The sequence below is a fragment of the Equus asinus genome, chromosome 5 (genome assembly GCF_041296235.1).
Source record: "Equus asinus isolate D_3611 breed Donkey chromosome 5, EquAss-T2T_v2, whole genome shotgun sequence".
Taxonomy (NCBI): domain Eukaryota; kingdom Metazoa; phylum Chordata; class Mammalia; order Perissodactyla; family Equidae; genus Equus; species Equus asinus.
The window spans coordinates 94,288-113,894 of record NC_091794.1 but is presented as its reverse complement, the minus strand read 5'-3'; the positions used below and the strand labels follow the sequence as shown (position 1 = coordinate 113,894).

At 42.6% G+C, this 19,607-nt stretch overlaps 1 protein-coding gene across 8 annotated transcripts in view; it reads right to left on the bottom strand.

Moving 5' to 3' along the window:
* The window catches only part of ARL13B (ARF like GTPase 13B), a 68,893-nt gene extending 49,558 nt beyond the window's left edge, over window positions 1-19,335 (bottom strand). For 3 of the 8 annotated variants that reach the window (XM_014858492.3, XM_044771755.2, XM_014858490.3), the window contains exons 1-2: window positions 19,000-19,332; window positions 2,982-3,052 (exon numbers count right to left, since the gene is read on the bottom strand). In XM_014858492.3, coding sequence (XP_014713978.1) covers window positions 2,982-3,052; window positions 19,000-19,058 — 130 coding nt within the window. In that variant the 5' untranslated portion in view covers window positions 19,059-19,332. Of the gene's footprint in view, window positions 1-2,981; window positions 3,053-8,641; window positions 8,744-18,999 lie in introns of all 8 variants that reach the window. The other 5 variants (XM_044771752.2, XM_014858493.3, XM_070508532.1 and 2 more) reach the window with 5 other exon arrangements.
* Window positions 19,336-19,607: the final 272 nt, after the last annotated feature.

The following is a 19,607-nucleotide window of genomic DNA, read 5'->3' as shown; positions in this document are numbered from 1 at the left end:
CAAGTCTGCTGCAGGTTCACTAGTGGGCAGGCAGGTCCCTGGGGTAGGCTGCCTGCCCTAGCAGGCTAGAGGAAGGATTCCAATGGCACCTGCCAGTGTCTGTGTCAGCACGGCTGAACTAGGTCACAATATTGGCTGCTGCCAGGGTCTCAGTCCCTGGAGGGCTGGCCCAGCTGCCTCCTGCCTCTCTGGTATGTGCTCCAAGCTTAGTAAGTGAGTCTCTTTTACCAGTGGACCAGGCATTTTTCTATCTGGGTCAAATGAGTCTGTACATAAGCCCTTTAAGAGCAGGTTTTCCTTTCCCTGAAGTACTATAGCTTTCCTGGGCATATTCCCCATTGGTTTTCAAAGCCCAGTGTTTTGGGATCTCATCTCTTTTGTGCTGGCTCTAAGGTCTGGGGTGCCTAATGTGGATCTTCAATGCTCTGCTCCTCTGGGAAAAGCTCAGTACCTTTGAGATTGTTCCCAATCACTCCTGCCATGGCTAGGGTGTGGTTTTTCCCCCTGCAGGACTGTATCTCTTCCACCCCTCTGTGTTGTCCCCTGTTGTGGGTGTTCTTTTCATGCAGTTTCAGATCTCTGCCAGAGGAAACAGCTCCACAGCCAGTTGGAAGCTGTTGCATCTGTGGTAGGAGGCAAGCTCAGGATCCTCCTCCACTGCCATCTTCCAAACTCTCTCTCCATTGTGTTTTTTACAAGATCCCCACCAGCAAGAAAATTATGAGTCACTGAAGGCTCCTGATGGTTAGCATTTTTTAACAATGAAATAATTTGAAATTAAGGTATGTACATTTTTTAAGACATAATGCTATTGCACACTTAACAGACCATAGTGTGCAATAAGCATAAATCTATATGCACTGAGAAACCAAAAAGTTCATGTGGCTCACTTTATTGTAATATTCGCTTATTTGTGGTGGTTAGGAACCAAACCTGTGACATCTCCCAGATATGCCTGTGTTTGTCTTCTTGCTTGTCTTCACAAGCCTGTACCTCCCCAAGAGCTGGTCGCCACAAGCCTGTACCTCCCCAAAAGCTGGTCGCCACAAGCCTGTACCTCCCCAATAGCTGGTCTTCACAAGCCTGTACCTCCCAACAGCTGGTCTTCACAAGCCTGTATCTCCCAATAGCTGGTCTTCACAAGCCTGTACCTCCCCAATAGCTGGTCTTCACAAGCCTGTACCTCTCAATAGCTGGGCCCCATCTTTGTATCCTTAGCACTCAGCACAAAGCACAGAGTGGCTCAACACCACAACGCCAGGCTGCTACAACTGCTGAGCTGCGGTCCTTACATCCGTGCTTCCTTTCATCCTTCCATTTATTTATCCATTCATCCATGCCTGTAATCATTTATCAAGTGCCCATTATAGATCAGGCATCATACAAGAACCAGGGATACAAAGACTTATGGTCCCCAATCCTGAGGATTTCAGTAAGGTATCCGTGTTAGACAATCTTTAGAAAGTCCAAGACAAAATGAAAATATATAATCAATAACTATTTCTTGGGCATCTATTATATGTACTGTGCAAGGTCCTGGATATACAAAGATTAATAAGATCCAACTTCTGATCTTACAGAGCTCTTACATAGAAAAAAGCTCTTACAAGAAAAAAGGAAAAACAGATATAAACAAATACCTACAATATAAAAAAGATGTGTTAATACCCAACAATAATAGGGACCAAAAATTTACACAAAGAAAAATTTTCCAACCCCAAATAACAAGAGTTCCTTAGGAGGTATTAGGAAACAGCATTGGATAGTCAGAGAATCCTGGATTTTCCAGCTTAGTACATGGCTGTTTAGGATAAAGACTACAATCCCCAGTCTCTGTGGCAACTAGGAGCGGCAGTGAGAGCAGGTTCTAGGTAGTGTGCTACTGGTGTACTATTAAATATTTAACCAGCTTGGGGGGTAGTGTTTGCCAATTTCCATGGTATAAATACTCCTATCGTGGCCAATTTCAAACTACCAGTGTGAAGTACCCCAACACAGAGTTGGGAAGGGATGTGCCTAAACGGCTCTCACTAGCTGATATAAACCAAGAAGAGCCAGGAAGAGCCAGCTCCAGACTATCACTGGTATTGGTCAATGGCATGTAAACTGAAGTGATGTGGAGGCTTCTGGTTCAGGCACTTCATGGAAAGGAAGACGGCCTCCCCTTGCCCTTTCCCTCTTTCCTTCCAGCTGAAATGCACATGCAGTAGTGAGCCACCTTGGACCAGGTAGGCAAGGAGAACACTAGGAATGGCAAAGCAAATGGGAGAAGGACCCTGAGTCCCTAACACCATGGAGGTGCTATGCCAGTCTTAGACTACTTTTGCCTGTGCTGTTATGAGAGAGGAATAAACTTCTATTTTGTCAAGCCACTGTTATATTAGGTCTCTGTTAGAACAACTGAACCTATATCCAACTAACATAATCATTTTGACATCCATGAAGAAGAGAAGGTGACTGAAAGAAGTGAAGCTCAAGACAGGGAAAGTATTCTTATGTTAAGAAGCTATAACAACACTATAGATGAAAGACATTGAGGGTCTGGACTTGGACAAGAGTAATACTGTTAGAAAGGAAGCAGACATATCTCAAAAGAAACAAGATAAAAAAAAAAACAGAGAAGAGGTGGGGCCTTCTGACTAAACTCTGGCTGAGAGAAGGTAAGCGGAAGATGGGTACCCTTAAAGGCAGGGGCACGTCCTTTTTTACTTTTCCTTTCTTACTGGCTAGAAGACAGATGTGATCCCTCTGAGCTGATCCAAGGCCTCAAGGAGCCTCTGCACTTCTGCATTTATTCAAATCTGAAACATGATAACAGGCTGGTACCATTAAGCCAGAGTCTGTTCACCATATTGGCCACAAGTATACTAAGAATATCAAGTAATGGAGTGCACACTGTCTGTGGCCAACAAACATGGAATAAACCAACGCAAACAAATAAGTAGTTTAGAATACTGTCATCATAAATACTCTCAGCTTACCTCCTTGGATTCCCTTCGCCGTTGCCGTTTTACCAGCATTATCAAGTCCCACCATCACAAGAGTCACCTTTCTTAAAACAACAAAAATTTTAAAATCACTGAGTTAATTCAATATTGAGGAAAATAAAAGTAAATTCATTTATTCAAGCAACATTTAAGAAGCATCAACTATGTTCAAGAAAATCTGCTGGAAACTAGAGGGTACAATGATGAATAAAATATAGATTCAAAAAGCAAAATTCACAAAAAATATCTTTAAAGTGTCATCCTTTTGTTCTCTAAGCAAAAAAGGGGGACTATACAACAGACAACCCAAAGAATAGAAGAGGAAGGGAGGGGGAGGGAGGGAGATTCTAACATACAAGTTACTCTTCCTGCCTAAAGACTCAATTAGCGGGCCCTGGGGGTCCAGTGGTTAAGATCTGGCACTCTGACCACTGTGACCCAGGCTCCTGTGCCAGTCAGGGAACCACACCACCCGTCTGTCAGTGGTCATACTGTGGCAGCTGCGTGTTGCTGTGATGCTAAAAACTGTGCCACCAGGATTTCTCATACCAGCAGGGTCACCCATGGCGGACAGGTTTCAGCAGAGCTTCCAGACTCTGACAGAGCAGGAAGAAGGACCTGGCCACCCACTGCCAAAAAACTGGCTGTGAAAACCGTATGAATAGCAGCAGAGCACTGTCTGATAGAGTGAACATGAGAGGGTGGGGCAAAAAGGCTGGGCAGGGTTCTGCTCTGCTGTCCACAGGGCGGCTAGGAGTCAAAAGTGACTAACAACAACTATAAAGACTCAATTTTCTAGTTAACTGAATTCTAAGGATTATCACAAATCTGTTTTTCCTTGTGAAATTACATAAGAAAAGAATTATTGTTAGGTTCTAGGGACTCCTGGTGTGTTCAACTTTGTCTTCAGATAGGCAGCACCTCACCAAGTATAAATCTTAACTATAGTATAGTAACATGATTCTTAATTTAAGTGCTAACATATTTTGTCAGGGGGTTCCTACAATTATAAAGCCTAAAATGTTTCTGATGACATCCTATACTTTGTAGAGTCAGAAAAAAAAATACAGTATAGTTCAATTTTCCAGTTGAAGAAACGTAAGCCCAGGGTCCTAAGACAATGAGTCGGTTACAGACTCAGAACTAGAAGCTAATCCACCTAACTCCTGGGGACTTCTTAAACCTGGGACAGGCATAAAGGAACAAAGCTACTATACTGGTCCTATTATCGTGTTGATTCAGTTCAGCACTAAAGGTCACTTCTGTTCCAGGCTGAAGCACTGCACAGTATAAGAGGGGGGACCATCCATTAACACCATGGATTTGGGAGTATAGAGGGAAAACCACAGCAGAACACAGGGCCACAGGCCTATGGCGCAGAGGCAGGATTTCTGCTAAGTACAGCAATTCTTCCCTGGCAATGATCCCAAGAAGGGTTAAAAACAGACCCTACATGGCAAGAAAGGGTGTTCTTTCACCTCCCTAGGCCTGGTTCTTTGAGATCTGGCCTTTTTTTTTTTTTCCAAATGTCTTCAAAGAGTCTGAGGGTGATGCATTCCAGTTATGGGTCGCAAGCTGAAGAAGAACAAATTCAGCCTTGCATAAACCAAAGGGTCATTTACTAAACAGTCACTGACCATCTGTACACCAGACATCAGTGTTCCAGGTACTTGAGATACACCTGTGCTTATTAAAATCAGCACTACAACAATGAAAAATGAACAAAAACAGAAAAAGAAACTCTTCCCTTATTAAACTTAACATTTTACTGACAGGAGACAACAAGAATAAATATAAAAAATATATATAAAAAACAAGAATAAATATAAAAAAAATATATAAAAAACAAGAATAAATATAAAAAAATATAAATATACCTATTCTCATAAGTAATAGAGAATGTTAGAGGTGATTAAGGAGTACAGAAAGAAGAGTAGAACGGGGTGAAGGGGTGGGATGGGAGGCGGGCTGCAGCTTCGTGTGCGTAATCAGGGCAGGCCTCACTGGGAAGTCAAGTCTGAGCAAGGCTTGAGGAAGGAGTTAGTCTGCAAGTATCTGGGCCAGGAGAGAAGAGCGCGGTCAAGAGCACTCACGGAGCATGCAGGAATGCTCCAGCATGAGCCAGAAGCCAGGGGTCTAAAATCCAGTGAGAGAGGGGTAGGGAAGAAGGAAGGAGGGCAGATACACATGAGAGGCCAGATCATGTGGGGCCCTGATGGCCAGGGTGAGGACTTGTAGCTTTTGTGAATGAAATTAATCTACTCTCCATGTAAATTTCCTTTGTCATCCAGGAGCCTTAGTCTCCTCTAAACGTTCAACCTTTGCTACCCAGCATGGGGAGTAAATGGAAGCATATCTACGCCTGAGTCAGTGCAAGAATAAAGTAAGTCGCCATTAGCAGCACCCCCTAGCCCATCCCAGTCACCAGTGGTGGGGTTGTGGGAATGCCACAGTGAGCCACAGCAGCTTATGAGTTTAGGGAGCTGACGAAGTATGTGAGGTCTAGGTACCTCCATCCATGTGGAAATTTCACCTGGATTATCAACTTTGAAAAATATGAGGGCATTTCTTAAGAAAGCTGCAAGATATTTAAGAGTATAACTTCATTTTTTTTAAGAATTCATAAGCACCAAGTATTAAAGAACAAGATTTAAGTACAAAATAATTTCCTAAACAAAATATAGTAAATGACTATCCAAAAAAGATAATGTAGAATTTAAACAATATTTTAGATAATTCAAGTTATTAGATATACAACAAATTAGACTAAAATAATATTAAAGCTAATTCAATTGCTCTTTAACAATTTATAACGCATTTCAAGATCTATAGCACTTCAAACATCACCATGAACTAAAACAATTACTTTTGGGGAACAAATCCTGATTTTGTGCTTGTTCGTATCATTTATTCTATAAATGTTCATTAAGCACCAATTACACAGGAGCAAACACACACAGTCCCCAGCCCTCACAAGTTTAGAGCCCGACAGGAAGCAGGCACTGAGAGGCAAGCACGCGTGAGGATCGCTATCAGGGAAAGACGACACCTATGCTGGAAGCCAGGGAGGACCCCGCTACACAGACAACACTGGGTCGGCAGTGTCCAGGAACATCATGGAGCCGCTTCCCATCCCTGTGAGCCACAGCAAAAAATCTCAAATAGCCCTCCTTAAGGAAAACCGCCCCTCATTCTCCATTCCGTGGGTAGCATCCTATGTTTTCCCCCCATTCTCGTCAAGATTTCAGTTAAAAAAGATCTTCCAAATAATTACTATTACACATTTTGAAACACTGCTCTTAAAGCTAGCTCCCAAGGATGCTAGCTTTTACCTTAAAAGCTTTCCTTTTTTAAATAGAATATTAGGTTCAAACAAAAAACATCCCTCACACACGAAAATCACTTTGGAAAATGATAATCACGCTGAGACTAGTACAAAATAAGCCTCTGGATTTCTGTTTTTACTTTGACTACATTTGAAGTGGTTGATTTTTAAGACCATTATGCTATATACTTGAAAATGTGGCTTTAATTAAATATCTGACGTAATTAAAGCCTTAATGAATAAACATAACATTAGCAGTACAAATGAAAATCACAGGATGAATTACTGCAGTGCCTGATAACAAAGCTCTAAATTTATGCTTTCAGAATCAAGTGGGGTTAAAAGGTTAACATTCACCTAACACTAAAAATTCTATGCAACTCTTTAAATAATGAAGACGTACAATCTAACACATGTTAAAATGCACGTCATCGTTGCTTTTTAAAATATGGTAAATTATCACCAATTGGGAACAGTTTGGCTGTGACATAATAACAGAAAAATAAGACTGTCTACGTCTTTTAGTCTTATGATTATTGATCAGATACATTAGCCCTTCAACTGAAAAAAATAATATACAGTGTTCTTAGGTTTATAGTGTCTAGAAAAGTTGACTACAGCAATAAAATCAATCATTTAGTCATTTGGTCAGACGGTAATTCAATAAAAGTGTACCAGGCATTATGGACACAAAACTGCCTGAGACATGGCTTCTACCCCAGAGTGCTCATCCTCTGAGAGTGCCTGAAACACAAACGAATATTAAATTAGTATATGGTGACACCAGGACAGTTTAGAATGCTTATCTATACAGCCGGCCCGGTGCATCTGTGGGTTCTGCATCTGTGGATTCAACCAGCCCTGGATGGAAAGGCCTACAATAGTTGTGTCTGTACTGAACATGTAGAGACTTTTTTCCTGTCATATTCCCTACACAATACAGTCTATTAATCCTCACATAGCATTTACACTGTATTAGGTGTTACAAGTAGTCTAGAGATGATTTAAAGTACACGGGAGGATGTGCACAGGTTACATGCACACACCTCGCCACTTTACAGGAGGGGCTTGAGCATCACAGACTGTGGTGTCCCACCTGCCGCCAGTGCTGAGGTGCTACATGAGCACAGAGCGAGGGACTTCATCTGGCCTAGAGATGCAGAAGGTCAGAGAAGCTTCCTATGCAAGGTGATGCCTCAACTAAGTCCTTAAAGTGGAGAAGTTTGCAGAGCAAGCGGAAGGTGCACACAGGAGGAGGACGGATGAGGAGATTCCAGACTGAGAAGACATCACAGTAAGGAGGTGAGAACCAGCAGGGTGATGAGCTACGAAAGCCAGGGTTTAAGAGGGTACATCAGGGGAGCAACCTTAAACAAATGGAGAACAGCTTGTGAGCCTCAAACAATCACAACTCAGTACAACTATGGACTGAATCTACAGGGAACTGGACGTACTTCTACTGAAGGAACCAGCATCATCAGTTAGTTAGCAACGTGACCGTCCCAGAAACTGGAAGTGGTCACTTCACTCATTACAGTTGTCCCTGAGTCTTTAATCATATACCAAACTATTAAGGCTGAGTGGCAAGGACTCTGCAGTATTGTAAGATGTACCAGATGTTCGTGCCAGTACTCAGTAACACAATGGAGATCGTGGGCACTTGGAGGTATAGACACAAAACCGGTGTCAGAGAGACCTGTGTTCAAGCCCCACACTTGCCATTTCCAAGCCATATGATCTGGGACATGTTATTTAACTTCTCAGAATTTCATCAGGAAAATGGGATAATAACAATATCCATCCCATAGGGATGTGGTAAAAAATAAATAAGACAATGCAAGTAATGTGCACAATGCCTGCGGCACACAGTAAGTGCTCAACCAATAGCTATTCTTATTACAGCACAAAATGCAAGACAGAGTCCACCAGATGAAACCAAAAGGATGGGCAGGGACCAGATTACAGAGGAGGATTAACAGGTTCAGTTTCGCACATGTTGACAAGGATGTTCATCTCACACTGGCATCAGAGGCTGGAGGAAAGATCTGCACTGGGTTTATGAGACATACACTTGGTGGCTAATGCTATGAGAACAGATGAAAGAGCCCAGGGAGAGCACAGGACGAGAAGAGCCAGGGGACAGGGGAGCATGGAACCCCAAGAACCTTTGAAGAAACTCTTAAAATTGTCATCAGAAAGAAATGAGGGGACCAAAGAAATGGCAGCGCTGGGAACAGTTTTCAGAAGGGTTAAGAGATGAACAGTATCAAACACTTCAAAGTTTTGTAAAACAAAAGTATCTTTTTGGTAAAAGCCCCAAATTAAGTACCTCCGAAATACATGCTCTCAGCTGTTCCCAGACCCTGCAATAACCAAGCGTGACTTGACAGTTCAAAGCTATTTTGGCCTCTCATTCGTCTTCACACTGTCCCTGCAAGGAGAGCAGGTACAAGTTACCCAAGGAAACAGCGCTAATGAGAAGTCAGTCAACAGCAGTTTCCGTGGGAAGTTTAAATACAACGCTTTACAAAAATAATAATAATTATTATTATAAAGGGTAACTTGAGCCATTTTGTTTACACTGAAATTTACTCACATTTATATATAGACACACTAATAAACATCAGATAGCCAGGCAGTCTGGATCATTTTCATAAGGTATCTTGGAATTTTTGTCCTCAGATTTAGGTCTATCATAATCGTAACCTGGTTCCTGGACCTAACAGAAAGATTACCTAGTAATAGGTAGATTAACTAAGGTCATGATTTGCATGCTACTAATAAAACCTAACCATGATGCTGATGAAATTTAACCACGGCATTTTTCTGCTTAAAATCCTTAAACTACAGCCACTCCCCAGCAAGCCTACGAGGCCAGATGCCCCAGTCCTTTCTGGCCATCTGTGCTACCATCGCAAGCAGACCTGAACTTCCTCATGCAACTTTCACAGAGTCTCGTCCGCTAGACCTTTCTTAACTCTGTAGCCCCAGGATCAAATGTGCTGGGTGTGCAGTAGGCATCTTTACTGAATGAAACAACATAAATCTGTTTTCTGATCCCCCATCTGCTGAGTAAATGCGAAGTAAAATTAAAATACATAACATTCAGCTAAGAAAGTACTATAATGGATTTAATTTATATAAATCTTCACATCAAGGTAGCTTCAATATTAGAGAATGTAATTAAAATTATCTATCTTCTTACATCAAACTGGCTGAACTTTTCTGAAAAAGTTTATATGCTCATGGTTTCAGGGTAATAACAGATTTTTAAAACTGAAACAATTCTGAGTAAGAAAAATGAAAAGTAGAGATTAAGAAAGTCAAAGCCTGTTTTATATATTTTATCTCAGGGTCCTTTTTTATATAACAGATATACAAATTAGTATGTCAGAAATATAAGCAACATAATATTGGAGTTTTGAATTTAGACTTAGAAAACACTGAATTCTGAATCTTTTCTGAATGACAGTATTGCAATCATTTGAACATCTACAGCTCTAAACTTCCTAGTCTGTCGACTAAGGAAGACAAAACTTCCAATGAGATAATTACATAAAAGTTATCTTAAACTTCAAAACTATTATGTAAATTAAAATATTTCACTAAAAACACTAAAAGACAAAATTTGGTCCATCAAAACTGATATTTATTACCTAAAATATTTAAAACTACATGGAACAAGTTCTAAATTTAAAAAGTAACATAAACACGTGTATGAAAAGGGACTTGGAAACAGTTTTACGATCTATGTGAGACAATGAAAAAAGCTACCAAAATAATTATGGTGTGATTTTATTGTACAAGTGCACTATATTTTGACATTTTATTTCAGATTGTAGATCCCAGGATAATATTACATCTAGAGCACTACCTAAATTTATGGAGCACAAGTAAACAGTAGGAGTACCAAACACGGTCGTATGCTTCAAAGTCTTGGTCAAGCCAAATTTTGAGTGTCAGTTTGTTCATCTCTAAAACGTAAAAGGGTAGAATCAGGTCTCTAGGTCCCTTTATATCCTAAACTTCTAAAACTCTCACTGTGAATAACAAGAAGCTGTAGGGAGATAAAAAGAAACATAAGACTTTTCAGTTCTACAAACAGAACACTGGATAATCCTTCCTAATCTGTATGTACAGCTTAAGAAATTAAGAACTCAGCAATTTCTATAAATGGTCTTGATTTACAGGTATACTTATTTAGACCAAGAAAGATGGCTATTAGGGTGCTACTCTTCCCCCACTGAAAATATGCACAGCAGAGATGACATACCACATCACAGTATGCTTTATCAGACACCACACTGATGAACAAAAAGCACCAATCCACACTGCTTGCTGTGACATCTGAGTCTCTTCTTTCAGAACCCACCATAGTGAACAACAATTTACTAATAAATTTCAGGTAAAGCTTTGATAGGCTGAATTGTGACATCAAAACATACAGATGGGTGTGGGGGAGGGAGAAATTTCCTCTACCCTTCTAGGTTCTTCCGGCTGGTCTAAGAACTAAATGGAACAGGACACAGATTAACAGGAGAAAAGCAAAGTTAATTTCCTATGTACAGGAACCCAACACGAGAGTCAGAGACCCTACACACGTGAGAGGTTCAGAGACAGAAAGGTAAAAGAGGGTGCATGTGCCATCTTGAGCCAAGGAGTCAGGGAGGGCCTGGGCTCCAGAGGGGAGGAGGGCAACTCACAGAATGGTGAGGAGAACAGATGCTCAGTAATTAGACGTTTGCCCTGCCAAGCAGATAGGTCACAAAAATTTATTTCTGGTGGTAACACTTGCTATGAATTTAAATTCTTTAAGGGTAAGGCAAAAGTTTCTCTTGAGCCCACAGGGTCTCAACTGCCTTTAGCTCAAAATATTTCACACGCCAAAGTGGCACATCTTGGGGAGGCCTGTTCTGAGCCCCTTCAAGGGCAAGAAACTAGTTCCAGCTGGTGGTCAGCACTGGGGAGGGATGGCAGGGGACGAACAGGGAGGTCAGCTTTGGGGAGGGATGGCAGGGGATGAACAGGGTGGTCAGCTCTGGGGATGGGCGGCAGGGGATGAACAGGGTGGTCAGCTCTGGGGAGGGACAGCAGGGGACGAACAGGGTGGTCAGCTCTGGGGAGGGATGGCATGGGAGGAAGAGAGAGCAGGGAGCTTCAAGGATCTGTGCTCTACTTCTTCAAGAGGAAACTGAAATGTGATGATCAGAGGTTAATATTCGTAAAACCTGGGTGGTGAGCATGAGTAATTATTATATTTTTTTGTTTAAATAATGTTAAAAATATTTTTTATTTTAAATTATATTATTACATAATTCTTGTTGCCAAAATTCTTTCATTTAAATTGATGTTAATTTTCTGCTTCTCTTGGGTGGGCCATTTCTGAAGTCATGCTCACGGAAAGCTTAGTAAACAGATTTCTCCAAGACCCAGGTAAAATTACACCCCTTCCAAAATATTGCTTCCAATTCTTGCTAAAAATCTTGGAAATCATCTTTCAACTCTTGCATATTCTATCATTTTTATATGTACTACTTCATCAACTAGACACTACTTGGTACAAATAAAGGAGTTGAGAGTATGCAGATGATAATAAGTAAGGGTGAGGACTTGCTTACAGGGCCCAGATACACACTGAGCACCAGGGCCTGACAGACCTTGTGTTCTGTGCCCAGGATGAAGGCTACTCCCTATACACAAAATAAATTTCAATAGAGATTTAAATGTTAAAAATTAAAACATAAATACTAGAAAAAAGTACAGGTGAATATAATCTTGGAGTGGTGATGAACTTCCTAAGTATTACACTGAAAGGGTGTTATATTTGAATTAAAAATGTTTAAATGCTTATATGTCAAAAACCACCAAAAAATAAAAAATTTAACAAATGGAAGAAAAATATCTGCAATGCATAATACAGAGAAATGGTTACTACTATAAACATTTAAAATCTCTTTTAGAAAATTAGAAAATTCAATAAGAAAATGCACCTGTCCCAACAGAAAAACAGCAAAGAGAATCACTGGGAAGTCCCAAAAGAAGAAACACAACTGTCCAAGGAAACACTTTCCATCTTAAAGGCAACCAAGAAAACAGGAACTAAAAGCAGACAGCATTCCCTACAACCTCAAAAATGAAAAAGTAATGACTTCCATTTTTTGAGGGAGAAAGGCATTCTCACACACTGCTAGTAGGAGTAGAAATTGGTTTAAAAAAAAACAAAACACCTTGCTGGGGCCAGCCCACTGGCGCAGCGGTTACGTTTGCAAGCTCCACTTTGGCTGCCGGAGGTTCACTGGCTGGAATCCCAAGTGTGAACCTATGCACTGCTTGTCAAGCCATGCTGTGGCAGGCGTCCCACATATAAGGAAGATGGGCACAGATGTTAGCTCAGGGCTAATGTTCCTCAAAAAAAAAACCCCTTCTGAAGAACAATTTGGCAGCATATACCAAATACTTTAAACTTTCTCCTATCATATGATCTAGAATTCCATTTCCAAAGATATTTATGTAGGGATGCTCACCAAAACATTGTTGATGGTAGTGAAAAGTTTTAAACACTCTAAATATTTAATAACAGGAATGATTAAACACACTTTGGTGAATCTATACAACACACTACTCTGCTGCTATTAAAAAGATGTTGAAGAAAAATATGTAATGATGCAAAAAGTGTTAATTATGCATTAAAGCAAAAATAAATAAAAAGCTGTGAAATAGCACTCTATTATTTCATTATTCTTTAAAAATTTACACATATGTAAGAGATTCTACACCAAAATACTAAAAGTGGTCATCTCTGAGGGTGAGATTGTGGGCGACTTAAATTTGCCACTTCCCGTTTAACTGTGCCTTCAATGTTCTACCTTTTACATAACAATAAATATACACTGCTTTTCAGTGTGTGCAATAGCAGCTCCTGTCCACAAGCCACCCTAGAGACCACTGAAAAGAGCTGAACAGACATTTCATTACAATACAGGGATAAGGCAAGACAAGCAAACACAGGGAAGGGCAGAGAATCTAGAATTGAAAGTTCCCTGAAGGAGAGAATCTCCCAGTTGAGATTTGAAGCATGACTAGGAACAGCCAAAGAAGACAAGGACATTCAGGCGGGGCAGAGGGACTAGAGAACTCAAGTATCCCAAATTTAGCTTGGCAGGAGAAGAAAGAATAGCTTACGACAAGGAGTCCACACAGCCAGGTTCAGGTTGAATCATGAGTATCTTATAAGTAAGAAGCTTAGATGTTATCCTGAAGACAATTAGGAAAGATGGCAGATTTAAAACCAGTTGCACACTAAAAAGACCACAGACAACAGCATGGAGAATTACTCAGAGGGGAAACAGTGGAAAGTCTGTCTAAGAAATCTGGGAGAGGAAGCATGGGAACCTTACCTAAAACAGAGCAGTACTATGGAAAAGCTGAGAGAGTGCAAGACAGGTAAGTGATACGAAGCAAGTAGAAACCAAAGGCCTTGATGACCTGAGAGAACAAAGTATAAAGAGGTGTCCAGGATTACTCTCAGCTTCTGATTTGGATAACAGGAAATGATTAAAAATCTGCTTTCAAAATGGAAATGAGAGAGGATGTAAGCTCAATTTTGGATGTGCTGGGACTGAGGATTCCATAGCAATTGGATATGTGAGTCTTCAAGTGGTAGATGAGTCTTTGTGCTGGAAACATGGACTTGAGAGTCGTGTGGAGGTGGTGGCTGAAGTCCCTATGTATGGTGAGACTGACCACAAAGAGAGGTCATGCAGGAGAAAAGAGAACTGAAGACAGAACCCTGGGGCGAACTTGGGACCAGATGAAGAAAGGCAAACTGGCAAAAAGAGAAAAGTCAACAGGCAGAAAGGTAAAGATTTTAAAATTCAGGAAAAAGAAATCGGAGAATTTCAAGGAGAGTGGTCTTAAGTGTCAAATGACGCCAAGAAATTGAAAAGAATCCATTGGATTTAATAACCAAGCAGCATCTGGTGTAGCAAGAACAAGTGAATCGAATGGTCTGGGCAGAAGTCTTCTAGGCAGGAAGTTACAGAATGCATGAGTGGGAGAGAAGCTGAGAATGCGCCAGAGATCCATCGCCACCTGTTAAGTCTGCCATGATGAGGAGGAGAAGGGCGGCGGCTGCAAGGACCGAGGGTTGTTTAGTATGGCCGACACAGAATAACGGCCGCTCAACGAGGTCCACATCTTAATCGCCAGAACCCGTGAACATGTTACCTTACATGGCAAAAAGAATTCTGCAGATGTGATTACATTAAGGGTCTCAGAAGGGGAGCTTCTCTTGGAGTATCCAACGTAATCACAAGAGTCCTTTTAAGGGGGTGCAGGAGATCAGAGAAGAGAGAAAATGTTATGCTGTTGGCTTTGAAGATGAAGGAAGGAGGCCACAAGCCAAGGAACGTAAGCAGCCTCTTTCTTTGCTGGAAAAGCCTCCAGAAGGAATGCGGCCCTGCCAACCCATCCTAGACCCCAACCCCAGGACTGCAGGGGAAAAAGTTTGTGCTGCTACAAGTCACTAAATTAACAGTAATCTGTTACAGCGGCAATAGGAAACATTCAGTTTTGTTTTCTTGGGTAAGAGAGGCTTGAGTTTACATACTAAGGAAAGAACAGAAGTGAAGCTCTGGAGACAAGAGAAAGACATTTTGTATTTTTGATAATAAAACTGAAAAATAAAGTTTGGGATAAAAGTTTAGGTTTATTCTCATATCCCAGAAGTTCTCTCTACGATCTCTGGCTGAATGCTGAAGAAGTGAAGTTCACCAGGAGATGGGAAGACATGGAATAAAGCACACAGGTGTAAGAATTAACCTTGGAAAGGAAAATGAAGCCTTCCTCCACTAACACAGAAAGGGAGGAAAGGAAGGGCATCGATACTGGTGGGCATAAGATGAACTGAGGAGGGTAATTCACTCACCAGAATTGTCTCCTGGGATCAGAGGTATTATTTACTGAGGAACTACTACACGCAAAGCATCAAATACTTGCCTAAATTTTCTTTCTAAAATGCCGCAAGATAGAAATCATCCACACTTGACACAGGGAAACGTGCCAGAACTCCTAGGATTCAGACACAAACCTGTTTGACTCAAAACACTACATTGAGAAATCTGGTAGACAGCACCATAACCAAGTGGTCAAGTTCAAACCACCAGTAATAAGACATATAAACATCATGCACGCCTTGATAAGATGTACCGAGAAGGACACATCACCTCTGTGGTATTCCTCTGCTCAAAGTGCAGCAACATCTTTATCAAATCACAAGAACACGTCAAACAAATTGCAGGGTATTCTGCAAAACAAATGACAAGCACTCTTCAAAGCCTCAAAGTTATGAAAGACAAGGAAAGACTGAGAACTGTTACAGATTAAGGGAGACCAAGAGACCTGACAAAGCGGCATGGGATCCTGGATTATATCCTGGACAGAAAAAGGGGGACTGGGTGTTAAAACTTGTGAACTCAGAATCAAGGCTGTTATTTAGTTAATAGTATTGTACTAGAGTTAATTTCTTAGCTTTGATCATTGTATTATGACCTCAAAATAAAAAGTTAAAAGCAACACCACTGTACCGCACTGCTTCCACAGGAGCAAGCCCCTTACTCACATATGGGTCTCGCTCTCAGTCTATCCAAGACCAATCTACATAGCTCGAAAGCCTAGGGTTAGGCTCTGACCAGTGGTTAACAATAGCCCATATGCATCCTGGTCCTGACTCCTGATCTAGACTGATCTCTGACTCTTGCCTTGTCCTTACCACACATTCTGATCATCTAATCCCCGATGCCAGTCTCCAAAATAATATGCTCACTGGAGAGCATCTAAGTGAGGACGGGTGGGTAAATCCAAAGGGTACAAGATATATTAGATAAGCCAGCAAAGTGGCCTGAGGTCATAATGTATTCATCATCATTTTCAGCTTCTCTCTTACACACTCACTTCTCACATTTGCAAACACATTTTCATAAAATATAAACATGAAGAGGAATTTCAACAGGAGCAGCATAATCTAAAACTTAAAAAATTACAGAATGCATCATAAAAACACAAAATTTGATATATTTTTTAAATCAGCTTGCTCACCTCTCATTCATTCCAGCAAATGGAAATATTTGCTAATATTATTTACTTTAGGATGATTATTGCTAAGGAGTGATCAAACTACATACAATATTTTGCAAATATTTATTCAGCCACTATTATGAACCACACATTGAACAAGGGTGCTTAAAAGAAAGATGTAATCCAACTTGTTTTTAAGTCCTTTGACAGTTAACTGTATCCACATTGAGAGATGTTCAGCTATGTCCTTTATATCAGGCCCTGATCTAGATCAGCAAGGTCCAACAGAGATATACTGCACGCTACATATATGTTTAAACTTTCTAGCTTAAATTTTTTAACTGCTTTTTTAAAAAGTGAAAATAAAAGATGAATTTTAATACTGTATTTTATATAACCCAATATACATAAAAGTTATCATTTCAACGTGATAATCAAACTAAAAAAAGACATAAGATAGTCACTTTTTTTTTCTTTTTGCATAATAAATCTTCGAAATCCACTTTGTATTATACATTTAGAGCATCTCAATTAGGACTAGTCACATTTCAAATGCTCAACAGCCACATGCAGCTAGTCACTACCTTACTGGACAGCACAGATCTTGATGCTACTTATTAAAGAAGAAAATACACTGAGTTATAGGGTTAAATTTCAATTCTGCTTTACTAATAAAATTCACTTATCTGTCCTACTTGGAAATCAATACATTCTCCTTTCTCCGAACTCTGTTTTTCCTTTAAACAATCATCCCAGAGAATATACTAGAGCTGCTAAGAGAAGCAAACACAAAGAATGATTAATTAAATTGAAAACTTGTTTCGGAGTGCAAGCTTTTTGAGTGTTTTTAGTTAAAAGAACACAGGCTATTGTGCCCTCTTCCAAAAATAAAATACAGTTTTAGAAAGCAGATACAGAAACATAAGGGGCCCTTTATTATGAATGATCCTCTGAAATCAGACCAGAATATGATTAAAATTTAAAAATCTGAGTCTACATACCCAAACACATCTTTGACTCTTACAGTCCATCATATCACTCACATTTAAAACATTCAAATACAATTAAAAGTTAATAATGGGAAAAGAATTTCAAAAGTTTCATTTAAAGCAAATTTCTTTTCCCAATGTAGACATATTTTTCCTTATAAAATACAAGTTACAAGTGTAGTTCTTCAGGTTCACTCTTTAAAGGATAGTTCACCCTTACTACAAATACTATGTTTGAAATGTTAATGATTTAGAAAACCCAAAAACTGCTATAATTTATTCTTGGCCTAATTCCACAGTACAACTATAAAAAGAAACAAGCTTTCTTTACAGGTTGAGCTGCTCAATTTTAAAAAGATCATTTTCACTGATTCCTTCCTAGCACAGTGTCTGGCACATGGTATTTTCTCAGCAAATATTTGTTAAAAAATGAATGAATATCAAGGAACATGCAGTGAATATTAGTACATCTATCATTTCAAAATTAAACGTTAAGAAGAGGACTCTTAAAAAGGCTTAACTAGATTCCATATGAAAATTGAAGCTACAGCTAAGAACACACTTCCCATCAGTTACTCTCCCGTAAGGCAACACTCCTGAGGAGTAGATATTCTCACCCCCATTTAACACAGGAGGAAGGTGGGAAGGTGGGGCCGAAGAGGTTGGGTCACATAATTACGAAGCAGGGGAGCCAGATTTCAAGCCCAAGTTCTCAAACAAAACAGTGTGTGTGCGTGTGTGTGTTGGAAAGGGAGGTATGGAGTTTATGAAAAGGCTATCCTATCCTTCTCTACTATAAAAAAAATTCCTATTACAAAGCTTCAGAAGAAAAACACACAGCCGATAGTTTCCAATTCCACACACACAGAATACACAACTTTTAAAGCAATTCGAATCCCTTTCCAGTGTTCCAGCAGTAAGCATGTTGATGAGAACTCCGTGCAGCCAGACAAGAGGGATCGCGGCCCAGGACACACTAGCAGCCGGGAGGAGCCTGCCAGCCCACCAGGCCCCTGCACCCAGGCCAGCGCCGGCCACCGGCCCAGGCCCCGTCACAGGCCCCCCCGCCCGGCCCGGCCCCGGCCCCCAACCCGACGGACCCCGCCCCAGCCCGATCCCGGCCACCCCACCCGACGGCACCCCCATGCCGGCGCAGGCCCCCTAACCCGACGGCACCCCCACCCGACGGCACCCCCACCCGACGGCCCCCACAGCCCGGCGACGGCCCCCCAACCCGACGAGGCCCCCCCAACCCACCCCCCGGCGCCGGCCCCAGCCTCCCCACCCGACGGCCCCTAGCCCGGGCCCGGCCCCCTCACCCAACGTCCCCCAGCTCGGCCCCGGTCACCCACCCGACGGCCCCCCAGGCCCGGCTCCGGTCACACACCCGACGGCTCCCCCAGCCCGGCGCCGGCCCCCCAATCTGACAAGGCCCCCCCCAACCCGCCCCCCGGCGCCGGCCCCAGCCTCCCCACCCGACGGCCCCTAGCCCAGCCCCGGCCACACCCCACCCGACGGCCCCCCAGGCCCGGCGCCGGCCCCCCAATCCGACGGTCCCCCCAGCCCCGCCACCCGACGGCACCCCCACCCGACGGCCCCCCCTAGCCCGGCCCCGGCCACCCACCTGACCGGCTCGCGCCAGCGCCGGACCCAGCCGCAGCAAGTGGCCATCAGACTGAACATCCCCGGCCGCTCCTCCCGCCGCCCATCCGAGCCCCGCCGAGTCCGGGGCCGCCACCGCCCCGAGGCCTCTGAGGCGGGGAGGCGCGGACGAGAGCCCGGCGGGGAGGCGAAGGCAGTCCGTCCGAGCTCCCAGCCCCGGCAACGGCGCCGGCCGCGGGCGGCCCCGACCGCCCCTCGCCCAGGGACACCGGCCGAAGCGCAGAGCGGCACCCGAACTGGGGTCGCGGGCCGGCGGAGAAAACCCGCGTCGACGTGCTGACGTTCGCCCGGCGCGGAGGGTCCGCCCCGAGCACCGCCCATGCAGTCCTCCAATCAGCGCTGTAGGACTCGCGGTGCCGGCCTCTGAGTGGCTGAAGCGGCTCCGCTCGGGGGCGTGGTCTAGCGGGAGGTGGAGCTCGGGGAAGGTGGAGCTGGGGGAGGCGGCTCTCGTAACTAGGCAACGCGAGCGTCCCGAGAAGAGCGGCGGGATCCGGGACAAATCTTGGCGAGGCTCATCTGTAAGCCTGTCTAAATGCGTTGCCAGCCGAGGTGCTGCTCGACGTCTGTCTC